This window comes from Agrilus planipennis, unplaced genomic scaffold, assembly GCF_000699045.2.
Source record: "Agrilus planipennis isolate EAB-ADULT unplaced genomic scaffold, Apla_2.0 scaffold80, whole genome shotgun sequence".
Classification (NCBI taxonomy): Eukaryota; Metazoa; Arthropoda; class Insecta; order Coleoptera; family Buprestidae; genus Agrilus; species Agrilus planipennis.
In genome coordinates this window covers 293,924-321,108 of record NW_020438873.1, presented here as the reverse complement: position 1 = coordinate 321,108, position 27,185 = coordinate 293,924, and the positions used below count along the sequence as shown (strand labels likewise).

The 27,185-nt window shown below is 34.1% G+C and overlaps 2 protein-coding genes across 5 annotated transcripts in view; both read left to right on the top strand.

Moving 5' to 3' along the window:
- Nucleotides 1-1,896, top strand: part of LOC108734806 (anoctamin-10) — a 31,851-nt gene extending 29,955 nt beyond the window's left edge. For all 4 annotated transcript variants that reach the window (XM_018466486.1, XM_018466487.1, XM_018466489.1 and 1 more), the window contains one exon: nt 1,599-1,896. In XM_018466486.1, coding sequence (XP_018321988.1) covers nt 1,599-1,691 — 93 coding nt within the window. In that variant the 3' untranslated portion in view covers nt 1,692-1,896. The remainder of the gene's footprint in view (nt 1-1,598) is intronic.
- On the top strand, nt 1,143-27,185 carry LOC108734808 (transforming growth factor-beta-induced protein ig-h3). The gene is made up of 6 exons (XM_018466490.2): nt 1,143-1,519; nt 15,996-16,231; nt 19,755-20,025; nt 23,506-23,715; nt 25,942-26,427; nt 26,493-27,185. The coding sequence occupies exons 1-6, from the start codon at nt 1,336-1,338 to the stop codon at nt 26,795-26,797; spliced, it is 1,692 nt and encodes a 563-aa protein (XP_018321992.1). The 5' UTR covers nt 1,143-1,335; the 3' UTR covers nt 26,798-27,185.

The window sequence follows — 27,185 nt, the reverse complement described above, 5'->3', positions numbered from 1 at the left end:
AATAAAAATAAATAAAAGTAGACAAAAAAGTGGTATGTAAGAGAAGTGAGTAGGGTTGGAGCAATATAAAAATTGCAGACGAAATTGCAGGGAAGTCAATTGAATCCGAATGGAAGAGCGTAGATGAAACATAAAACAATGACCAAAGCAAGACAGACGATTTTAAGAAAAAGAAGTCGCTTTTATGTTCCCAAACGGTCTAAATACGGATAGGATCAACACAATGCAAATCAGTGGACAATAAGGACGGGGACGGAATGGATTACCGGGTCTCCGGCTCTTCTCGTCAAGTGAGCCAGTAGCCAGGATAATCTTGTCGAAACTTAGACTCTTGAATGGCTAGATTCTAGAATACCAAGGAGTTCTGAAAATACAGATGTTGAGACTCTGCAAGTTTCGTCCTCTTTTGATTAATGGGATGAGCCAATTGCCAGCATGAAACCTCGAAATCCAGACTCTAGAATGTCTAGAATTTCAAGGAGTTCTAAAAATGTACTAACTGGCATTGCAAAAAAATCTCCTGATCTTTTAGATCGTTATGCAGATGTTGATGCTCTGCAAGTTTCGCTCTTTTGATTCATGGTGTAGGCCCACATGCTCCTCCACTACTATCAGATTTCAGACATTGTGAATCTATTACTCCTACATGCAACTAAGCTAATAATAAAAACACCCTTCAGAACACACGACGTCTTTCCGCTTTCGTTTCCACCGGAACACGAACTTAATTGAGAAATAGGAAAGATATTACAATTGGAAGCACAGCTCTGTCTGACTGTATAAATGACTAATTACCTAGAAACATGCTAGAAGTAAAAACAGGAGTAATGGGAGGAAGAGGAAGTCGTATACTACATTACCGTTCGGGAATTGTGAAGATTGATTCAGGATCATGAATAAAATTTATTAATCAAAGTAATTGCATATCTCTGTCCCATCTCATAAACAACGTTGAAAAAGTTTCCAGCCGCAAAACAGTTCAACAGAATGAAATTGTTGGCGAGCGCTACGTAGTTCGTTGTTATTCGAGGTCAAAGGGGTCCTTAATTTGGAACGTTCCGTCGTAGTCCGTAGGAAGTTACAAGTATTAAGCGTTTATTATGTTTCTTCTCATTATGGGTACCGTAATTATTATTGTCTGTTGTGCGCGTGCCGTACACAATAAAATTCACCGCCACTACTACCAGTAAAAGGATCGATGATTGCGCGTGTCTGTTGAAGACCGAGACAAGCAAGCCACCAAGAGGGTCTTCGCTGTTGTCGTTACCGGCTGATGTCCAATTTAATCCGTCAGTTTTCGTATAATCTGCCGAATGAACGGTTGCATCTACAACCATGATCCGACAGGCCGGTATCTGTTTGGTGCTAATTCTCTGCGTGTCTGACGTTTTTCCGACCGATAGAGTTTTCCGGCTACCCAATATTTCCCAAATTGATGACCAAGAACTCAAAAGCATCGGAGTTGATCGCTTTTTTTCCCTATTCTCTGTTTTTACAAACGATAATGTGGTCGTTTCAGGTAAGAATGTTGTTTTTATTTTTTGTCATTTNCTTAGAAAATTATATATAAGTTTATAATTCTGTTTATAACTTTCCAGAAAGCGTTGAAAAGTAAACGTTATCTTACAAGAAGATTCAACACTGTTCACAGCAAACACCCCATTTCAGGACCAGCACTCGGTAACAAGTAATCAGTTTCTCCACAAAATGATGGTATCTCTTGGTTAAAACCGAAAATAATATGCAAGACAACTCCTCTATGTATAATTTTCGCCGTCTACCCTACGTTATTTATTATTTGTTGGATAATACAACACTAAATAATGATAACGAGAAAGCTTTAATAATACTGTACTGCACTGTACTTGCTGTGCTTTATCTACTATATATATATTTATATTTATTTAACCAGCAAATACAAAATACATAGATTACAAACTGCCCATGTATCCCCACAGGGATAAATATTATTATCTGTTGGTGGGACTGGTAATTATATAAAAAATTTAGAGGTTCCTTTTGCTTAGAGCTACTGAACATTATAGTAAGTTTGCGATTATAACAGTATTAATATGAAATCTGAAAACTTGAATTAACTTTAAATACCCGATAGGATTCATTATTAACTGCTAATAGAGTCTTCGACATTTGCTTTTTTCTTTATTGTCTTCTCAAGCCTGCATAATCAACAGCAGTTTTCATAATGGACAATATTTTAAGTCGTTCGTGTAATTATTTTAACGCAGTAATTAAAATTACTGAAAATTTTGACTTTAAAAGCCTTTCTCATTCTTGTAAATCCACTCAAATTTGTCAGAACTGATTGTACCTATACGTTGCGATTGTGATAACCAATTCTTAAAAAGGTACCTTCATCAGCTGGTGTCCCTTGGTAATCCTTATTTGCAATTTAATGGAGTATTGTGTTGAGAACTTAATGCGTGGGATTTTAAACCTTTTGAACATTGATCATATTTATTACTATCTATTATTCAAATAATAGTACTTAAAAACACCTACAACTGTCATCGTATGTATTATACCAAATAATGGAAAGATTATTTTAGAAAAATTTGAATATCCTTCCAATAACTTTACCTTAAGTTGACGTGGGATTGACCTTTATACATACGTACCTGCATTCTGTTTATAGGTTTCAAAATGTTGTAGGATACCACATTATAACTGATTTTTGTCAATGAAATAGTAAATATTACGTTTACTGTACATAATATTTTAAGTTAATTTACTTTGTTGTTACAGTATTATGAATTTAATGCTTCTTCTTAATTCGGTACACCCAGTTTTAGAAAATAATGAAGTAATTTATTAAGTTTCAATTTTATTGTATATCTACCTACATTTCAGAATATTAAATGTAAATGTTTAAAATTTAGTTAACAAAAGTTATAAACTAAACGTTTGTAGCAGCGTGGCGGCTTTAATAAATTCCTGTGCATATTGCTAATCGTTTGTTATGAGAATTAAAGAAATATTGCAGTTATTTCATTTCATAAATTAGGTATTCCGACATCTTCATAGTTTCACTGTAATTCTGTTGAGAAATAAAATGTTTTTATTTGTTCGGTACGTGTCAAATCTAAATCATCAAAAGTACCTTCAAATGAAAACTTTCGAAATCATAATCCATTTGTGATATTTTAAAGACCATTAAGTTCAAACCCCTGAAAACTCATTTCATGTTAACGTCTTTCCATGTTCGCTTTACGGTTTTTCTTCATTTTGGGATCCCTGGAACGTTCCTTATTTATACTAAATACTCATGAAGCATTAAAAAAAGTTATCAATTGAAAGTAATGACACAACGTACTAAAATACTAATCATCGTCATAATGAAGTCTTCAATCCAAAGATTGTCATCTATTTGCGTGCAACTTAAAATGTCTCCTTCTAATGTAACTCACATGTTCCTTGTTCACTTTCATAAAGCTCCATGTTCTCCTACTACTTCTAATACCTCCTCATAAGTAGTCTTTTCTATTCATCACGGTATTTTCAACGTACCCCAATAATACCACATTTCATATGATTTTAATTTTTCCTTTTTCATTACGTCCATGTCCACATTTCACTCCAATACAAAGTCATACACCAATACATTTTCTGTTACATTTGTATTATTTTTTAACGAAAGTGTAGATCAATGAAATTTAGCCGTTCTTCAAAAAATGTTTTCTCGAACTCAAAAAAACAAAACAGATATCAGTTTTAAGTATGATTTTCTCAACAAGTGAATTCTTTTCCCATTGAAGCAATTTTTAATTATTAAAAAAATTAAATAAATCGGAAAGTGACAAATCAGAAGTGTATGGTGGATGAAAAAACATTTCATGTCGCAATTCTACCATCCGCAATAGAGACAGAACGTTTTTCTTCACGAAACGAGGTCGTTTTCAATCAACTCACTAAGAAATTTGTAAAGAAATAAAGCATAAAATGCTACTGTCATTCTCTTTTCGAGAGAGTCGAGGAATATAATACATATCTTGTAAGTCTTAAAAACCCGTGACCCTGACCTTACCGACGGACAGAACTGTATTCGCCATCTTCGGAGCTTGTTCACCGCCAGATATTCACTGTTTTGATTGTCCTTTTGTCTCAAGTGTTTCGTCAACAGTTAAGTACATATCGGTGGAAGAGTACGGCAGTTACACATGTTTAAGCACCGCTGGGAAGCTTTCACACACTTTCATGGACAACCATGAGCAAATCCAGCAACACTTTTAACGATAATTTTTTCATCCCTAAATGTTCATACGAGGGTGGATTGATAAGTTTCCGGCCTGACCAAGAAAAACAAGGTTTTTAAAAATTTTTTTTTTTTATTTCTCAACATAATCTCCTCCAAGGCTGATACATTTCTCATAGCGGTGTTCCAGTCTATTAATGCCATCTCTATAGACTGATTCGTCAAGCTCCTCAAAATAACCATTTACAGCTTCGATTACTTCTTCATTGTCCGCAAATCTCTTACCGCCAAGCCATTTTTTGAGATTAGGGAACAGAAAATAGTCACTCGGGGCTAGGTCTGGAGAGTAAGGAGGGTGCGGCATCAATTCAAACTTTAGATCGTTGATTTTAGCCGTCGCAACGATTGACGTGTGCGCTGGTGCGTTATCGTGATGAAACAAGATTTTTTTCTTCGCCAGATGAGGTCGTTTAATTTTCACCTCGTGGCTCAAACGTTGCAATAAGTCTGCGTAGTATTGACCAGTGATAGTATTACCCTTTGCAAGGTAATCAATGTATATAATACCTCTTGCATCCCAAAAAACAGTAGCCATAACCTTGTTCGCCGAAAAAATTGTTTTTGCCTTCTTTGGAGTTGGTTCCCCTGGTCCAATCCACTGTTTAGACTGTTCTTTGGTTTCAGGAGTGTAGTGGTGGACCCACGTTTCGTCAACGGTTACGAATCGACGCAAAAATTCGCTTGGATTACGCTTATACAATGACAAATTTGCGGTAGAAATGTTTTTTCGAATCAATTTTTGGTCGACTGTTAGCAAACGCGGCACCCATCTTGCACAGAGCTTTTCCATATGCAAATGTTGGTGCAAAATATGTTGCACACGTTCATATGACATCTTACAGGTCTCAGCTATCTCACGCACTTTCAATCTGCGGTCTCCCAGCACTATTTGATGCATTTTTTCGATCATATCTGGAGTTGTGACCTCAACGGGGCGTCCTGAGCGAGGCCCATCAGAGGTGCTCACACGACCCTTTTTAAACTCGGAAACCCACTGCTTAACGGTTGAATATGACGGGGAGGATGTCCCCAGTGTTGAGTCCATCTCTTTTTTAATTTCCTTCGGCGTTAACCCCTTCAAATAAAAGTATTTGATGACAGCACGATTTTCCTGCTTTTCCATTTTTACGAAAACCACAGAGGCGTCTTGTTCAGTGTGCTGTCAAACCTACACTAGCAAGGAGATCGGGCTGAAACTATAGCTACAAGCTATCCAAGGATGGTACTATAGAATGTCACCTCAAGGTAGGCCTAGTGGCGTCATCTCTTGGTTAGGCCGGAAACTTATCAATCCACCCTCGTATATAAGACACTCAAAATACGTTGTCCAGGATGTATACAATCATTGCACGTAGCCTTATTATTACCTCAATTGGCTATCCAGAAAGCTCGTCATCTTCTGCGTTTGTACGACCACATCGAAACCTAGCAAAATTCTCTCTCCACAACTCCGGGGTATTGGTCACTTTTCGACCCGAAACAAGACATTCATAACTCTACAAAACGCAAGCTGGTACAAATCGCGATCTTTTACAACAAATCTGATCAAAACTACCCCCGAATGAGTACCTTAGACTTTTGAAATTGTTTTCCCGGCCCAGAAATATGAGTTACTCATTTTTCGACGAAAAGGAAGAAAAAAAAAAGCATTATCACCTACGAAAGGCAGGTTTTTACTGCAGTTGTCCACAAATAAAGAAACATTCTGATGTCGGTAAGAAAATGGCCAGCAAATTTTCAAACCTTTCCCAAATTTCTTTTCTGCAGAACTCATTGCAAAAAACATCAGTAACCATAAAACTCTCTATTTCTTATCCTTTTTGGGTAACAGAACTGTTTTTCTACGATAAAAAGGTACGGCATATAGGTAGCACCCCGAAATTTAATTTTTTATTTTATTATTACATATAAATGCAAAACTATCGGCCCAGTTCTAGAACTGTAAAACTATCGCTAGGGGTACACAACTCACAAGAAAACTCAAAATTGATGAATTAGAGGTGTCAACTTGGCGATAAATGTTCTTCAGAACAGATGGAGTGTTTTTTAAAGATTAATGCAGATAATAAGAGATTCTCAGAGCAAAATGAAAATTTTAACCGCACCTTTAGCTTTAATAGAAGGTCACTGACTTATCTGTCAATCTGAAAATTGAGTCAGCTTCACCGTCAAATTTTTTGGTCTCCTCAAATCCTTATAATCTAGCAATCGACATGTTCCCTTGATGAGAGTCCTTATCTGCTCAGCGTACCATACAAGGACTAATCTCATAATTCCCGTTCACTGATTTTCTCTTCTTCATGATATGTCACCCTTTCTTGTAAAAATCTGATGCAAGACTACATATGTAAGACAAAATACGTACATAATTATGATTAAAGTTTCTTGAGATTTTTGAGACATTCCGTTTCTTTAGCAGATATTTTTTATACGGTAAAGCAATAACTTTTCAGAAAATTATTGATTAATTAGAAAAGTAATGTCATTAACAACATTAAAAGATAGGGTTACAGGGAGTGATTATTTAATCCAGATTACTAAGGGACTTCGAAGTCTACCTGAGTCTACAATAGATATTTTTCCCTAAGAAGATTTATACGTAATTTTATTTTATAAGTTTGTTATAATTTTATTATTTAGAATTCGAGAAAACATACATGGTCAATATTCAGATACCACCACCGCTTGTATTTAGTAATTAATTGTATTTACCTACTCATGTTGATGAAACTCTTTGTGCCTTGCCTACCTCTTATTTATTAAAGTGAATAACTTGTGATTTCATAATGTCTCTTCCTTTTTTCTAATTTTCTTTTCGTATGTTAAACTACCAACTTTATTACATAATAATTAATATTCGTTCTGTAACTCTACATTACGATGGGAGAGATAAGTCTTGAACATCTGCAGCAGATGTTTTCGCTTTTCCTTCACGGAAGGCTTCCGCAGACAAAGGACAACATTCACCAAAACTTTTATAAACATTTCTTTTTACTGCTAAGGAAGTCGGTTTTCTAATATTCTTAAAAGGAAGCGGTTAATTAAATTCAATGAAAGTGAGTAAGTATTACCTCAGCTATTTTGTTCTATACTCACCGATTCAGTACCAATTTAGTAACTAACTGGAAATGATCATAGATTAGTAAAATAACCACTGGGAAATTATGGTTCATGTTTGAACATAACATTAAAAAAGAGCATGTTGGGGATACCCGGAAGCGATATTACTAAATATACTTAATACTAGCATAAGTCGTCCATTACCCTTATAACTGAAAATACATATACAGGGTGTCCCAAGCAAGCAAGTTTCTTCACTCAGTAGCTAGTGCTGGTGCAGTGTATATTTTCTGATTTTACGATAATCCTAGGCATTTGCGCCGATGCTAAGTAAGTATGTTTTGTAATGCGCCACTAGAGTCAATCTGTTAAGTTTCTCGATACTATATTAATGGGGAAATGAAGACACACTTTTCTTTCGTTTAAGAACCTCCTGTAAACTATATTGCCGATTCCGAGATCCCAGCGGAATGTTTAACATTTTTTACCTACACGATTTTTCATACTTCCTAATATATGTAAAGTTATTGAAATGACCTTTTTGTTTAACGTAACATTTACCCATCATACGTATATCCCTGTCCATAATTACTACTTTTTATTATTCCATATTAAATGCAATTGATCATCACTAACGTAAATTGCATATCGGTAAATCGTTTGATGTGTCGCTGACAAATGGTAAATCTTCCGTTTCAAGATTATTAATCAAGATGCGTAACTACGTATGCAATTAATAATAAGTACGTATATGAAAATCAATGAGCAAATAAATAGCTCCATTCTATTTGCAACCTTGAAAGCACTATTTATAAATAAAATAATCTTTATTAACCTTAAGTAACAAACCATTAATTATTTTATTAACACATCAACCAGAAACACAGCAACAAATTGAAAAAGGAAATGATTTTTCTTTCTATTGGAAATTAAGTATGAAAGCCTGTATCAGATTAACGCTAAAGTGGTGAATTAATCAAAAATCGGGCACGAGGTTTTGATTTCAATTTGTAGCCCCTACGAACCGAATGGTGAAAAGACAGACGTGTAGATTTAAACCAGTCATTATTCAAGAAAATGATTAAGTCTGGGAGCAGTAAACCGCCAGGCCTTTGCAATCCATCTAAATCGCTTTAATTCACCTGAAACTCTAATATTTACCTTTTGGTTTCCGTAAACTCATTTATAAGCAATAATAATGTGGCTATGCTCGCAAACAGTTAATTTAGAAATTCGAAAAAGGTTGTTAAAGGTGTATATTTGGGGCACTGCCCTGTACGGGTGCGAAACATGGACAGTGGGCTCGGCGGAAAAGAAAAAGTTAGAAGCGTTCGAAATGTGGTGTTATAGGCGAATGATGAGGATGACGTGAATAGAAAAGGTTAGAAATGAAGAAGTATTAGAAAGAATAAGAAATTGATGTCAATAAGAAATAGACGAGATAGGTTGATAGAACACCTTCTCAGGCATGAAGGTCTCGTCAGAGACATATTAGAGGCAGAAACAGGAGCTAGGAGGGGTAGAGGTAGACCTAGACTAGATTACTGTTCGCAAATAGTTAAGGATGTGGGTTGTTCTAGTTTTAGGGAAATGCGAAGATTAGTTCAGGATAGGAAAGAGTGGAGGTACGTGTCCAACCAGTCTTAGGACTGACGACCTTATGATGATGACGACAAAATAACCAATGAAATTTGATTTTTCATTGTAAAACTCTCTTCCCTACCTATTGGTCTGATTGAAACTAAAAATATAAAAAAAAGAAACATATGATGGTTGTGTAGGAGGCGCTTTTGTGTAGTAGAGGATATGTTGATAAACAAAAATCCTCATTTTGCATTTAGTAGTTTACTATAGAAACGCTGCGTCTGATGTAACCCTTTGCTTCACTTAAAATAAATTAAATTGAAGCGTTTCCTTATAGGAATAACAAATGGGTCAGTACCTCTTCGAGAAGAGTGTACACCTTAAATTTTATTTGTATAAACATAAAACTGATGCCCCGTAAACATTATTTTTATTAGTACTATAAAACTGGCGCACTAAAGGATGCATCTAAGGTCTGTTGCCCACGAACTGTCAGGACGCGATCCGATACGCGTCGGACGATGCACGCCGTAAACACTATTGGCTTACGACGCGACGGTAGCGACAAAACGCTGCGCTGCAAGCACAATTAGGATCGGATAGGATATTTCGTCGGACATGTCTTTGTTCTTTTCTATGTTAACGGATGTACCTACCACGGGATGTTACGCTGTAAGTAAATAAAACTCTCTCTTGACCTTCAATGAAAGAACTTGAAACAGTCGTCATTATTATAGATATACCAAAAGAGACATATTTCATCAATCTGTAAATCCTTTTACATTAGCGGAAGATCCAGTATAAATATTGGAGAATGATTTTTTTGGAATCGGATTACCAACTTACAAGCTTTATCTGTATAACACTATTATAGATCTGTAGATGAAAACTCAGTTAAATAGTCCGACTAACACCTTTTAGTGGGCGTAAAACTTACGATCCGATTCGGCTCAGTCATCTTCAATAACCCTCCTAGCATCCGGCCAATTTGATCGTCCTCGTGGACATTAGACATAGTTTGCACCGGCCGCATGCGGTAGTCGGATGCGTTTAGCACATCATAGGAAATGCACCTTTAACATGTTATCCAAATACAAATTCACAATATTTAATAGCAGTAATTATCTGCCAGCTATTTTATATTAACCCACTTACTTGTATGAACTACCTATGGTGTACTAATGAGGGCAAATTTATTTTTCAATATGTACGTTAATTTTTATCCCATGCATTCATAAATCGCATTACTGCATGACTGATAAACTAACAGCATAACAATTAACTATTAACCGTGTCCAAACGTTTATTAAAACAAAAAAGAAAAGATACAAAATAATTTTGATAGAGTTCATCGTTCTCAAGTGACATGTCACAGCGATAAATCAACATGAGATTTTATTGGTTTGTAGGTAGATGCGATTATTTTACGGTCGCCTTTGCAATAAAAACGAACCTACTTGGATTCCTGCCAGTAAGTTTCCAGATGAATAAACCCCACCTGACGTGTACATACATTGCATAAATTTACGCTTAGCAATTACTTTATTACCTTAAAAGGCAAAATCAATTAAAGTAATGACTTTTAAAGCTTACACTGGTCGTGTTTTTGAACATAAAAAGTTCAGCTAATTACGTACGATACCTTGTTATATGTATGCGTATGATAATCATGCTTATAGAATAAAATAATTCGAAGTAATCTGTATTCTGTCGAAACTACCAGACGCGTATCGCGATTTCGATCATTTTGGATCTCATCAGCGCGTCGCATTTTCTAAAACGCGCTGTTAAGAAAGCAGGTAAATGTTGGTCTGTGTTCTGTCGGAGCTGTTTGCGACGCGCTAATGAGATCCAAAAAGATCGAAATCGCGATCCGCGTCTGGCAGTTTCGACAGAATACAGACCACTTCGAATTATTTTATTCGATTATGGTAACGTGCCTATCACGTTGAGGTTAGCTACGCCGGGATTCGTTTCAGCAAGTAGATATCCATATATTTAAATGGACCTTGTTGGAGCATACGTAATCCTAAAATGTAGCATCGTACTACAGATGGCGTTTACCGTACCATTTGTGGTATTTTCTAATACTTATAGAAGACATCTTCGATTTTTGTCATTGATTTATTAATTCTACCTATGGCGTGCTGATGAGATCAAAAAAGTTTGAAATCGCGATCTGGTGGTTTCGACAAATTACTGACTTATATATAACTTCCGTTCTTATAAATAAATAATCAATGGTCAAATTAAACGCCGAAATCCAAAAATTCCATTTAAAAACGCTCAGAAACTTAAAACTGGTTTCGACACCTAATGTTTTAAAAAAATCTTATTCTAAATATGCAAATCTACTTTGGAATAACCAGTTAGTTAGTAGTCAGCTGATTACTAGTGTTAACGTTCATTGACAAATCGAGCGTGAGTCACTTGCACAGGATGTCGTAGATATTCAAGTTATAATCCTGATGCTTACAAACGTAGCTACCTATGCAGATACATAATATGAAGGTGGAATGACACAAATACGAATGACAATTACTTGTATTAAATTACGCGCAGTGAGTTGGTTTAGCGGTTTGCGGTTTCCGTAGGAAGAGAACAATGTGAACAACGACTCATACACACGACGTGTAACAACCACGCAGATTTGTTTTCTTCTACAGTGGAATACGTTTATTATGACTCCGCCTATATTGACCGACCGCTCAATATGAAATAATTGTAGTGTTAAGTTTGGTTTTCATATTAAATTCTCTAAAGAAAGTTTGGATATAAAGACTCCGTTTAAAATGACATATCGTTTATTATGACTGATTCTCAAGAAATCGTATTCGGCTATAGTGACCCAAATGATTAATAATAACACTTTCGCTCATTTTTCTGACCGTTCTTATGTATATTGATATTACAATTCATCGTTATTTTTGTTTTTCTGTTAATAAATATATACAATTTGTAGTTTTTCTCTCTATTAAACTAAATAACTACCAAAAATAGAAAGTTGATTATTTTCTAAGACTATGCTTTGTATCACGCCCGCTTATTATGACGTGTTTGTCATTTCCTTTCGATGTCATTATAAGTGGATTCTACTGTAGTTATTTACGATTATTCATGAAGCCATATACCAATTATGAAAAGTTTGTATGCAGGTCGTCAATTTTACGAGAGAGATAAATTTATCGTTAGCATGAGCTTTTTCTAAACGACAATAATTTCGTTTAAGGATTCCCATTTCATGATTGCGGATATCAATAAAGGGACTACATTAGTATTATTGATGTCTTTGACTGATCACAGCTATTAATTGCCCAGTTTCAGTTTCACTTGCTCAAATTTTGAGTTTTACAATTTGCTTGTTCAGTTTATATCTCGGCTGCTACATTACCGATTAACATTAATGTGAATTAATATTAAAAAATCCTTAAAATTAAAGAGGAAAAATTGTTGCTGCTGTCTAAAAACATTATTAAATATTAACCTCTATTAAATAAAAAATAAATTTCTTCAATTGGCAATTACAAAAAATGTGAATTTTCCCTTAAAATATTAAGATAGAAAAACTATTACTGAAATAGACATCCCCTAGAGCCTAGACGATAATGTAGATTTAATTCTGTGTGAAATGTAATAAAAGTTACAACTGAAATAAAAGTCTGTAGACAGTGGACTTCGTGTTATGTAGTAATCGGCAATCCCTTACAAGCCATTAAGCTATAACCACGAAAAGAACTTCTCTCTCCATTTCACCAATTACAACAATATAACATGGTCAAGCTAATCTGCTCGAAAGAATAATTATCTGACTTTCATCTCTTATATTTTGTTGCTATGATTCATGTCTTAACAATAGTAGGCAAGTTGTAATACTAATGCTACTTAATCATTAATTAATTGCGTATTCTCAGCCTTCATTATTTTGTATTCTGTAAAAATTGGATGAGTTGTAGGTACGGTTTTTTACAAAACAATACGATGTAGTCACATTTTGTTATAATATAATGTGATATCGTAATACACAATTTTCCTGTGTTTCATTGCTTTCTTAATTTAGTTTTTGCAGTATAATTACTTGCATTTAATTCATATATACAACTCTGAACTAAGTAGTGGGGTAGTTCCATACACTTTTCTATACCACAAGTACTCATTAAAAAGGTTTCCTTTCTTGTTCCCTTCACTTTATTTTTATTTATGAACCATATTTAATTACTTGTTTCTTAACGTTAGCGTAGTTAGTTACTTTTCTATACCTTGGACTACCCTTTCTGGGCAGATAGAATTTATTTTCTACCTTTAGAGGTCTGATAAATTAAAGTAGGGATATAGGCTATTCAATAAAAAAATATCATTAATGTCAGTTCATAATTAGTGATAAAAACACGAAATATAGACAAAAAAATCAGTCAAAATGAAAATATCCATTTTTGTTTAGATTGGTTGCAAAGGATGTATTCCAAAAGTTTTTTCTTCAAATTCCAGTTTACCAATTGGTTTTCTTTGATAAGAAAATAATTAACTAATAATATTAAATCGAAACTTTACCTATAATTACCTTTATTCGGTGTCGATACCCTCAATGATTTCATTTTTTTGTTTATTTATGATTAAATTACTAGATACGTTCTATAATATGTAGTTACTTACCTAATAAATTGATCAAACCTTTCAGAAAATGAAATTTAATTTCAGTTCTTAACTTAAATCTGAAAAGATGAAGGGCTGCTTCTTTAATAATTGAATAGTTCAACAATCTATACAACATCCTATATCCTGTATTGATTTTATCGAAGTATCTCTAACGTTTCATTTGAATAGAAAACGCTAAGAAATCACTGAATTGGGCTCTACGACTTCCTTAAATTTTTACCTTAATTGTCTAAGCAAACCCTTGAATACAACTAGGGTTGCCACCCGTACTTTATTATAAAGACACATAAAGTACGCAAAAATACTTTATTTAAGGCCTTAAGTAAACATCGTAATTTTGTAAGCGATTATTCGAAATTCAGAGTATTTTTACATCAATAATATTGCACAGAATAATGGCAAGCCTTATTTACGGAACAACCTGATTTCCCAAATCTATTCAAAGTAGTGTCACTATTGCTATCCGTTTCGGCCATTTCAGCATTTACAGAAAGAGTATTCTCTATTATGAACGCAAAGGGGCGGGACGACAGGAATAAAGCTTCATTAAAACTAATTAAAAATGAACTTTTAGTTTACTTAAATCTTTGTTTGCCATGTTTAGAGGCTATTAATGTATTTAAGAGCGACAGCAAAAAAGTATGTTTTTAAAAACAAAAAATAAAATACTTTATTTTTATGCGGAGTACTTTCTTTTTGAACCTTTTAGTCGAGAAATACTTTATGTGAAGCCTGAAAAGGTGGCAACCCTAAATACAATTGAGAAAAAAGAAAAAGCGAAAACGTTTCGTAATTATACTTGAGTAATATCTTGATATTTAATTCAAATAGATTTACTGAAATATTCTTTCAAATAAATTAGTGAATTATTGAAAATAATATCCCTTTTTTAACACTACCCTTGCATATATCAAATGCTGTCTTATGTAATTGACGTTCTTATATTTTTTCGTACAAGTTTTGGATTCAATTCAAATGCAAAAAATACGTATACATATATTCACAGACAATATCCAACAGGATATATGATAAAATTTAAATGTCCGGAGTGTGGACGTCATCGGAATTTTAATTACTTTTTAATGGAACTGCAAGATGCCATCGTCGTGTACGTCCAAGAACCAATTTCCTGTAGCAGATTGCATCCCTAAGCCAATTTCAATTTCCATTATTTTTATTACCACCGCCTTATTGGATAAGGCTGTAGGAATGAAATATGTATTCAACTGTTTTTATTCGTTTGTTTCTTGGCCATTTTGTTACGTAAGGTTAGATTAATAGGCATTTTATTTATTGAAACCACCGGGAATTACAGACAAAGTAATTTCTCGTTTAATTTTCAGACAACACATATTTTTACAATTAGTTAAACCAATGGACAGACAGCTAGGACTTGTCGGCGAAACGCCAGGTTCATTATGTATTAACGATAACTATTAAAAATGAATTGAATTAACAAATAAAACATGTAACCTAACTGCAAATAATTTGCTGTAAATTGTCTATGGATTATCAATGAAACTCAATATTTTAACATGTTATTGTTTCCTTTTTAATTCAATGTCCTACTAACAAGATCTCAGCATAGAACACAAGGATTGCACCCAAAAATTGCCGAAATAAGGAGTCCCAATATTATAATCATATAAGAAGGCTGGTTGAAGATACGTCTTCTGTTCTCTCTATCTTGAGTGCAAATAGTAATTTAATATAGATCTGCCTCTACCACCCTTAACTTTTGTCTCTGCTTCTAATATGTATCTAACTAGCCGTTCACTTATGAGAAGGTGTCTTACCAACCTATCTCGCCTATTTCCTATTGACTTCCATAAGGCCCTCTGTTCTCCTACTCATTCTAATATCTCCTCATTTGTAACCTTCTCAACACTTACTTTAGAAAAATGAGGAGATTTTCAATTCGATTTCTTCGCCAATATAGTGAACTGATTTTAATCTTTTTTTTTTTTTGGATAGGTTATATTTTAAGAGCGGTCTCGTTTAATTTTAAAGATAATATTCCATTTCCAAGAGTGGAAAATTAGAAGATGATGAAAAAATACTCGGAAAATTAACGCCACCTTATATTTTTGGACAAATCTTTTTAACTCTGGTTTATGTTTGTGCAAATGGGCAATGTGTTGAAATCGACTTTTATAAATCAGTATGAAACACACAATTTTTCATAAGTATGTTCAAAATAATACCACAGTTTCTCTTATCTATCGGTTTAATTTCGATGTTGATTATACCCACATTAGGGCGGGTCAGTCTCTTTCGATTTATTTTTTATGTTGTGTACACCATTATCATAAGGTTTTTGTTAATTATAAAATATTTTTTCCACACTTTCTCCGCCTTCTTTGTAATTTCTTCCTATTCCTCAAGGTTTTGTCAATTTTGTGATGATAAACGTTAATTTTTTTTGCAGATGAACAGTTTACAATTTTTGCACCCAGCGGAAATGTTAATTCTCAAGAAATGAGTGTTATCGAAACGAAGGAACAACTCGAACAGCTTTTGCTTAATCACATCATTCTTGGCTCAAGAATAGATCCTTCAAACATAACCGACGGTATCTACAAAACTGCTGGTGGACAACTAATTCACGTCACATCCAAAGACGGAAAGTTTCTTGCCAACTCAGCGGGAATTATCGAATCAAAGGTACCTACGATCTATTTTAAACGATCATTACTATTATATAAAGTACGATAACCCATGCATCCTTTAAAAACTCTGAGTCATCACTTTGAAACGATACTTGCGATAAATTATTATCCATCAAAGCACACGTATCAAAACCGAAACTATAGAAGTGCCCAAATGTATTTTTATTATTTTTAATAAGTAAATGTATTACCTGCTGACTTTCGATATTTTTGATTTTTATGGTTTCTTTGTTTTTCAACCCAATAGGTGTAACCGTTGAATAGTTTTGTACACTGTAAAAAATTACCCATTGGATTTTAATGTAAAACATTGGAAGTCATTAATAAATATTACAATAGAGTATTTTAGAAATTATTGGATTTTCAAGTATATTAAGTANTTTCATTGAAAATGTAAGTAATTTTTTCAATAAGTTTTTATGTAATTCATAATATAATTATGAAAATAATTGGCCGGAAACTCGTGGTGAAACATTATAATAATAACTAATAATAAAAAAATACTTGAAGAAGTTTAACTAAACTTTATTACCAACTCGATGTACATTTCGCCTTCTTAGGGCATCTTATTTAGTACTAAACTTTTGGCTACAATATTTCTGTTAAATACTAGGGTGCTTAGGTAGTGTTAACTTAGAATATAGAAGGGGGTTGTTACCGAACTCTAGTTGATCATTAGCTAGTTTTTAGTTTAATGAAATTGCTTTTTTTATTTCCAAAATCTCGTATCGATCTAAAACTTTACCTTCTTTTAGATAGTGTAATAACTTTAAATTATTGATAAAGTCCGACTTTCCTCTCATTTAATAGATAACAATCACATTGATTCCAAAAATAACTTAAAGTTATTACACCATCTAAAAAAAGATAATGTTTTAGGTCGATACGAGATTTTGGAAATAAAAAAAGCAATTTTATTAAACAAAAAACTAGCTAATGATCAATTAGAGTTTGGTAACAACCCCCTCCTAGATCCTAATACTACCTAAGTACCCTGGTATTTAAGAAATATATTGTAACCAAAAGTTTAGTACTTAATAATAATCCTGAAGATGGCTTAAGAAGGCGAAATGTACATCGAGTTCGTAATAAAATTTAGTGAAACTTCTCCAAGTGTCTTTTTATTATTACTTATTATAAAACAATTAGTCAACAAATAAGTTTAAACATTGGTGTGCTTCTTCTTACAGTTAGCCATTTGTAAAACATATAATGCATTTCACAATATATGTATATATACAAAGCAAAGCAATAAAAACCCACGAACATGGAAGTAGTTACTCTTACTGGCGTTAAAATGTATTATACGACTTGCACGTATATCGACCTATTTAAATGGATATTTTTGTTTAGTAGCTACGGGAAAACGCCGCGTCAGAACGCATTTTCCTGATAGTCTATACGCGTGTCGAATTACCAATTGATCCAAAAGCCGATGTCTTTTAGTTATTCCACCAAATATTTTTATGTAACTCGTATAAAGTGTTACACAGAGGAAATGTATCGCCATCTGGTGGGTATTTTCTGCCACTAAAGTTTTCAAAATATTTCAACGCAGCTTACATATATACGCGATAGATACGTAAATCAGTTAATTTAAGTTCTTGATCAGAAATTTATTAAAACTATCAGATGCAGCACGAAGATCGCAATTTAATATTATTATAAATTAAAGTAATGCTTTCTACAAACTGACCGCTACCACTTTGTAGAAATACTTCATACTTCGTAAAATATTTTTCTGAGAGTGTTAAATATAAAGAATAATAAAAAGCAACACATTTGTTGGAAACGTATGCATATGTAGAAGTTCATACCAAATGACCTGTTGGAACAAACTATTGAGCAATCCTACTACCTTTAATAATACAGAAAAAAAATATACGGATACCTACTTCCAGGAATTTCCCTGGAAAATTTATCAAAGTAATTGCTGTGAACGCTACAAGAAACATGCAATATATGAATTCCTTTTTTTTTTTCCTAATATCCACACCGATTTTAATCAATTTGCCTTGAAGAATTGTAAGTAGATTATAATTTTTTATCATCATTCAGACTATGTTATTATCCCAATCTCCAGTACTCTTTTGCTTAGTTGCAATATTTAGAAACTTCATTAATTCAATTGTTGAAACATAGCTAATAGGTACATGTTTATTATGCTTATATGGTTCAAAAGGCGTAATCGACTACCCATATACCCGGCAACAAATTCGTTACGAGATAAATTTCAGATTATATACATTAATCCCATAATTGGAAATTTTAATTCAATACAAAGTGCAATTAATATTTTAATTGGTCGTATTTTAAAAATGGCAATTGTAATGGTAATTCGATTTGAAGTAATAGCTTATTCGTATTTCATACAGGTCCATGTATGTGTATAATTAATAACAGAATTATTGTTTCCTGTATCAACGGCAATATGGGACTAATTTATACCCTTATCAACAATTCGGAAGTAGTGTTTACGTAGGTCAGTGGTGCAAGGTATGTACATACCTACCAAATATCAAATTAAAAATGTCAGCATTCTATGTATGTTCATTCAAAAAGAGTGCGGGACAACCGGTCACACGTGCGAGAGTATAAGACACGCCAAAGGTAGACGCATCAACATCATAAGATCGTTAGTCGTAAGACTAGTTGGACACGCACCTCCACTCTTTGTTATCCTGGGCTAATCTTCGCATTTCCCTACTAGAACAACCCACATCCTTAACTATTTGCGAACAGTAATCTAATAGAGATCTACCTCTTATAGTTCTCTGTTCTCCTACTCTTTCTAATGCCTCTTAATTTCTAACCTTCTCTATCCACAGTATCCTCATCATTCGCCTGTAACACCACATTTCGAGCGCTTTTAACCTTTTCTTTTCCAACGCGCCCACCGTTCATATTTCGCACCCGTACAGCGCCGCCCTTCATACATACAATTTTAACAATCTTTTTCGAATTTCTAAACTAATCGTTCGCGTACATAGAAGTGACTTATTTTTACTGAAGGCGACTCGGCCCTGCGCTATCCTCTGGTTTATATCCCTACTACTCCTTCCATCCTGACTTATCTGACTTCCTAGATACCTAAAATCAGTTACTTCTTCTAATTTTTCCTGTGTTTATATTCGCTCTTCTTTCCCTACTTTTTCTTCCCTTGCATCTTCGCATAAGGTGGTATTAAGTGAAAAGTATAAGAATTTATGTTATCAGAAAACTTAAAAATATCTAAAATGTTCATATTGGAACTAAAATTGACTAAAGGTACAGGAATCTTCTCTTTAAAATCATTGAATAATTCCTGAAAGATGATTACTTCTTTCTACGCTTTTAGTTGAAGCAAAATTAATAAAAATAAATTCATACAGAATTAACCCTTCTGCATTGTTAATTATGAGCTTCATTTTACGCAAAAATAAAATTTAAGTAGAAAATTAATTGTAATGAAAACACATTTGAACAATCGTTTGATAGTTTTATTGAATGGTTTGAAGTGTTTTATTATTAAATTTCAGGTTGTGTCTCCAAACGGAGTGCTAATCGTCATCGACAGCTACCTTTTCCTTGATAAATCGGAGCTAAACGAAGAGATGAAAAACAAAACTCTGGAAAAACCCGCGGCTATCCTTCCGTTAATTAAAAGGAAGGAACAGGATTCGAAAACACCGGAAGGAACTGCCAGTTTTATGGAAAACGTGTTACAAGTTCTATCCTATCTTAAAAGTGGAGTTCGAGTGTTTCATCACTTTTTATCACGGTCTAACGTGTCGAAGCTCATCAAAGAAGGTAAAAAAATACATTCTACTGTATCTCATTATTATTTCTGTTTTAACTTGGAACTCGAAAGTATATTACTACTTTAGTAAGTATATCACAATTTGTCTTCGACTCTCGTAATTTTTAAATAAAGGCAATAAAACAAAATAAATAGTGGAGAAAACGGGAACGTATACAAAAGAATATTATTATCATCAATAAGGTCGTCAGTCCTAAGACAATTTGAACACTCATCTCCACTCTTTCCTATTCTAAGTTAATCTTTAAATTTCCCTGAAAAACTAGAATATCCCACAGCATTAACTACTTGCGAACAGTAATCTAATCTAAGCCTACCTCTACCCCCTCTAACTCCCGTTTCTGCCACTAATACGTCTCTGACTAGACCTTCATGCCTGAGAAGATGTCCTACCAACTTATCTCGCCTATTTTTTATTGACTTTCATAGGATCATTTGTTCTCCTATTCTTCCTAATACCCCTTCATTTCTAACTTTCTCTATCCACGGTATCCTCAGCACTCGCCTGCAACATCAATTTCGAACGCTTCCAAATTAAATGAATAAGGAAAAGCAGTTTTCAATTTTTCCTGCATACCCAAGCAAAAGCAATGATAATAAATTTGATAAACTATTTCAAAAAGGCAAGAAAAAGTGGAAATTCTCTAACCAACACCCAAGAGTGTCTTTTTTATAGTAACACAACTTTTTTGTAGTTCCTGTGTTTTTTAATTTAATTCGTGTTGTTAATAATCTTTGAACCCACACAATAAGACCGGATTTGAAGATATGGGTTCTGGAATCGTTTTTTATTTTAGAGCCATTATTATTAAGAATTCTACCTTCAAAATATTTTTCAAATAGATGATCATTTTCCGTAAAATAAATCTTCTCGACAAATTATTCTTTTACTCTTGATTAGTGATGAGCAAAATGGTCCAAAAACAAGACCAAGACTGTCTTTAGGTTACCAAGACCAATGCCAAGATCGAACGAACAAGAACAAGACTAAAACCAAGACCAAATGAACAAGACCAAGACTAAAACCAAGAACGAATAGGCAAGACTAAACAAAAAATTATTAACTCTAGTGGATTGATGAGTTAATCTGTTTGAAGCCACTTTAATATATTATTTTCTTGGAATAAAACATTTTCAGTATATGAAATTTTCAAATTGCTTTACTAGATTTTAACACTAAATATAAAAAGAAAGAGACTTTACCTCTGTTTGAAAAATGTGATCTACAAGAATGTCCTCGGAGTAAGTGTATTTTGTTCCTGTACCTAGATAACATGTTGTTGACATATAAAGACAAACTATTTTCTTTTCGATATTTTTGACGTGACAACGTCTTATAATTCGATGGAGCCGGCTGCACGCACGAAAAAACATGACTCATGCGGCGTTACCTCGCTCTGAGGCGTTCCATTTAAGGCTTGAAGTTCAAGCGAGAGCGCGGAACGAGCGACAAAGAGGCACAATCGGCCTCCGCGTTCGGCAGCGTTCGACATCTGTCTCTCTCCTACTTGAGTGAGCGATGCGTCCGCTGCTATACAATAATACATTTCTATTTACCTCCTCTATATCCAAACAAATAAAATTAAAATTTTCTTTTGAAAAATGAAACCATTCCATCAGTATTTTTATATGACGTTGTCACGTTCGACTATCGTCAGTAAACCGACTTTACAGACAACCGATTTTTTTTACTTCTTCTACTATTTTGTTTCCTAAAAGGTTAATTTATGCGTTTGAGGAAGAGTCAATTTTTGCTTTGGAGGAAGGGTAACTTCTCAAGTTTCCATAACTTTAACAACTATCGACATTATATCGACAAGCTCTCATGTATGACAGAAAATTTCAGCATTTAAGACAATTATTGTGTCGGTAAATAGAAAAATTTGTACTTAGAATAATTAATTAAAAAAACGTAAATATCAGATTAAATGAACAAGATCAAGACAACACGAAAGATCAAGGCCAAGACCGAGACTATATATATCAGCAAAGCCAATACGAAGACTACAATTATTTGGCCAAGACCAAGGCTAAGACCAATACCGGCCGAGACTATATCAGTAAGACCAGTACCAGTACTAGAAGTGTTTTACCAAGACCAACCCTAGACAAACATTTTCAGTCTCTCAGAGTCTTTCAGCGTCTCTGAGAGCGTATTTCACAGTCTCTCAGTTATTGCCTAGGCGTTCTTATCGATCTCTCACAGTCTCTGTATGAGAGACTCGAACGATAAAATTGTTAATTCAGCGATTGTAGTCTCTCGTTCAGAGACTGGAAACGAAATGAGGATCTCTCTATGAGCGACCCGAGTCTCTCGTTCAGAGACGCTAAACAGTTTTTTTTTGACAGCCTCTCTCAACGACACCAGAGAGACTCGATGAGAGACGGAGACTCGAGTCTTGTTTTCAGAGACTCTGAGAGACTGAACTTTTTTATCTCGGGAAGTCTAAGACCAATACCGACCGCGACTATATCATCAAGACCAATACCAAGACTGGGGCAGTCTTGGTCTTGGTCTCACTTTGTTCATCATTACTCTTGATTTATTGTAATTTGAAGATTTGTATTAACTTTTAACAACTATCTAAATGTAAAGTGTACGCGAGTGCCTACAGTTTTAAGACACTTGAATAGCAAATATAAATTATTCAATAAAATTTTATTCAAAAGTTTCCTACTTTATTCAAGAGCGTTCATTATCTCTGCCGTTGCTATTCAAATCTTTGCAAATTTTACGCTCCTGCAGTTCAGGAATAATGATAATGAATAGTCGTACCGACTGTTTTAAAGATGTCTCTCATCTTTGTTTAAAATTTTCAGTTCCATGACTTTTGCCGACAGGGCCAATTAAAATATTTAACTGTACCGAAGAGTTAGAAGATCTAAGAATGGATCTATTCCATCTAAATTTATAAATAAGTCAATGCAGCTGCACGGAACTGCAAACATACAACAATACTTTTATTTTTATTTAAAGTAGGTAATAATTTGCAGACTGAAAAAATGACATCTCAATAAAAATTTCCTTGTTCCTACAGAACTAAAGGGTTAATTCCGTTTCAACGAACCATCGCCGTCACCTTGAAAAATTATTTGGTCTGCGCTATTATTTGTTCTTTCTCTACGTATTTTTCCAAACTAAGTTATGTGGCTTGCTATAGATTTATAGGCGGTTTATTATGTATTGATTTATTTTCATTCCATGCTCTTCTGTCAATATTCATCATCATCATAGTGTCGTCAGTCCTAAGACTGGTTGGACACGTACCTCCACTCTTTCCTATCCTGAGCTTATTTAAGGATGTGTCTAACACTCTAACTCCTCTCTAAAACTATTTTCTAATACTGCTGTATCATTCGGATGCTATGTTGATACAATGAATTGTCTTAATTAACTTTGAATTGTCGATTTTAAATTTTGTATTTCTGTTTGTAGCTGAATTGCTTCTCACAAAGTTGTTTGTTGGCAGATGAGGAATACACTGTACTAGTGCCAACAGATCATGCTTTTCACAGATGGCACCCCATCGATTGGGGGTTTTATCCGTTTAGCGTACCAGAATTTACAGAAAATATTATTATGAATCATTTTGTGAAGGGAAATTATAGACAAGAAATTATACGCGATGGAGACGTATTGAAGACTTTAGGCGATCAAGATCTTCTATTCAGAAAAAATCGTAAGTAATGTAAATATTAAGTCATTGCAACATATTCAAATGAAAGATTGGATTTTATGACTCATGTGAATAAGTTTTTGTTTTCTAAAGCTACATAAAAATGGTAAAGACAGCGGTTATAAAAGAAAACAAAAGCAAAGTTAACGTAAATTTCTATTAAGAAGAATCAAAGTATTTTTAAAATTATATTGAAGCATAGAGGGAAAAATAGTAGTGCATTTTAAATAAATACTTTTTAGAAAAAGTGTATGTAATTTTGTTTCATACTTTTTAATTTTTCATATCGTTGCAAGTTTTGACAGACAGACTGACAGACAAACAGCACAATAATTTAAATAAACCTATTAAAAAGTGCCTTATCAACATTGGACATACACTATTGAATGACATGTATGCGAAATAATAACAAAAGATTGTTCCTACATATATTGCAAAATATGGGAAATACATCTTATCGTTCAATTTTACTTATTACAAACATTGGCCGTCAATACCTTCTTGTGTCTGGTCATAATAATTAAAATTTCTCATAACAATGATTTATACTTTCAATAATATCAATTACTTTTGAGAATACTTTTTAATATTTCCTTTTTAATTTTTGATTTAAGTATGATGCACAGAGAAGTTTACAAGTAGGTAAAAAATAGTATGCAAATTATTTTTGATGGCTAAAATGTAAACACTGTTTAATACACAAAAATTGACACAATGAGGTATAGGTCAGGTCAGACGAACAAAGCTGGCGAGCGGTCGCCCAGGTAACGTACTAGGGAATAATCTAGAAATATAACTTACAAAAAAAAATGAACCTAAAGCTTTTGTTTGCTTTGCGGTTAGTTTTCACATTCACTGTCCTCATCTGAATCAAATACGCCCCTGATAGAAATACTAAAGAAAAGGGGCTGCAATTGTTATAACTAAAACTGCCACCATTTTAAAATTTCCGCCAGCTTGGAGCGTCAGACTTATACAACAGCAAGGAAGAAAGAACATTGTATTAAAGACTGATCTGGACGGTTAGCACGTTTAGCACGTTTCCTTTGGGGTATTTAAAAATTATTCCCTTACTAATTCAGGCAGTTATTGCTCTTTTACTAGAATAAAAAGAAGATGAGGAAAATTAAAAAGAAAAGGAAAACAAGAAAAAAAAAATTAAGTAGGTAATACACAAAAGTTTATTGGACAGAAAAACTAACGGGGAAGTTTTCACATTGTATAAAATGTATGCTAAGTGATAAAGTAAAATTTCATTAGTACTTCAGAATGTCTAAATAAATAATTTCGTTTAATAACATCCATTTACTGGTTACCAACAAAACAGTTGGTGATTCTCATTAGCACCAACGACTGTCGCCAACAGATACCGACAGGCACTGTGACTTAGCCTTGACATACACGAATAGTGTGAATACACAATGCTTATTAAATTAAATAATATTTTAACTGACATGTCACGGAAGGCTACCTGCCGTCGTTTCGATAGTGTGAATCAAGCTTTACACGGTACATGACTGTCTCGCGGTGCTGCCGTCTATAACTACGCGAAAGTAGTCTAATAGTTTTCATTCTTGATCCGCTGTAGCAATAAACGAACTCAGTTTAATAAATTGTCATTTCCATTGCAAAAATGATTCTGTTCTAAGGCCACTTTCACACAGAGCGATAACGACACGATTTACTGTATGCAGTAAATCGCAGCGACACGAAAATATATCCAAAATAAATGTTTTTAAAGTGAACGCTTTCACACTGATGCGATCCGATATTAAAATCGTTGCAGTAAAAAATGTCGCAAATACATTCCGATTTGTGTTTACAAATCTTACGACAAAAATACTACACGACACGTACATTCAATGTAACCAAATGTACGCTTTCATACATGTGTGTCGCGCCAACTTATCGTTGCCCATGGTTGCCGATACTCATTGCTGGTAGTGCTAACCACAATTTGCAGTCATTACCATGTCTTTTTCAAAGAAAAAACATTCAATTACGAAATAGTGAATTTTAATTTTTCGCTCCATTACATACATACAACTAAACTGGACACATCGAGGGTAGATAGATTCGCATTTCAACTTGGAACGTTGTCGAAACAATATTTAGTCGCGTAATATGAAAGCGGCGTTGCGATACAATACGACAAATCGCGTGCGGTAAATCGTGTCGTTATCTCATCGTGTGAAAGTAGCCTAAGGATTTTTTTAAATCTTTTTGCAGCTACACTAACTGTTAACGGGATTCTTGTCGTAAAAGGTGATACGCCTTTAAAGAAAGGAAACATCATGTTCATAGCTGAGGTGCTATTCGTCAATGAATCCGTCGTCTCCCGTCTACATCAACAGCACCGTGACAAGGAGACACCACCATTACTAGCATTCCCTTGGTTTGGTGCACAATTTCTATCTCATGCCTTTTTAGCACTCGAACGTGACAATAGGTTCAAACAGATAACGAGATTTTTAAATCTGGCAGACTTAGCGCCTCACGTCTCAGGAACTGGATATACTTTTTTCGTTCCCACCGATAAAGCCTTCGAGGAGTTGGGACTCGATAAAATGCCAGACAATTATCTATCAAACAGCGAAGGCCTCCAAATACTACTTAATCATTTCGTAAAGGGAAGACTCTACGACAAGGACCTCAAGGATAGTTCCGCAATTCAAACTTTGGGCAACAAATCAATAATCATTAGCAGAGAAAATGGTAAGTTAAATCGTTTCCAGTACAAAGCAGATTAGGGTGAAGCTATAAAATATAAAAATTTTAAGGTCGTCTTACTGTAAACAATGCAACTGTTATCGAAAGTGAAGTCTTCGTATACAACCTGGGAACAATGTATTACGTTGATAAACTTCTTTTTATAAACAAAAATTTATTATCTGGTACAACTACTACAAAATTGTCGGCTACAACACAATCGTCATCTACATCGACTGCGGTTGATACAATAACCGAAGAAACATCATCAGATGCACCCGAATTGTTCACAACTTCGGTTAGTGACGCTTTTACAATGGACCCGGACTCTGTCACTATAGAACCTTCCGGGATACTAAATGTTACACAGAAATAAAAAGGATAACTTGGAATGTAGAATCAGAAATGTCATTATGCATATCACCCTTTCCTATAAATGGTAAACTTCATTCGGATGCTCGTGTGGAAAGAATTGAATATTATGTTCTGATGAAATTTAACAGTGGAAAGATTATGACTGAAGTTCACTGCGCATTACTCATAATTATATATTATGGAAAACAGATATATATTTGATAAAGGTCTAGATGATGGGGGGGGTCGAAAGAGGAGGTCTTCTCTACCACTGTACCATAAAAAGTTCGTGGCGGTCTAACCCCCATAAGAAGTTATGGGTGTTAGATGATGGGGAGATCGAAAGAGGGTGGTCACCTGAGTAAAACCTCATTAAAAATTTTCGGCGGTCTCACCCCCATAAAAAATTA

Bases quoted from the DNA above. Each gene is read 5' to 3' on its own strand.
- LOC108734808 (XM_018466490.2), top strand. From the start codon at position 1,336: ATGATCCGACAGGCCGGTATCTGTTTGGTGCTAATTCTCTGCGTGTCT. The intron at 1,520-15,995 runs GTAAGAATGTTG...TTTTTTTTGCAG, and splicing joins CGATAATGTGGTCGTTTCAG to ATGAACAGTTTACAATTTTT. The intron at 20,026-23,505 runs GTAAAAAAATAC...GTTTGTTGGCAG, and splicing joins GTCGAAGCTCATCAAAGAAG to ATGAGGAATACACTGTACTA.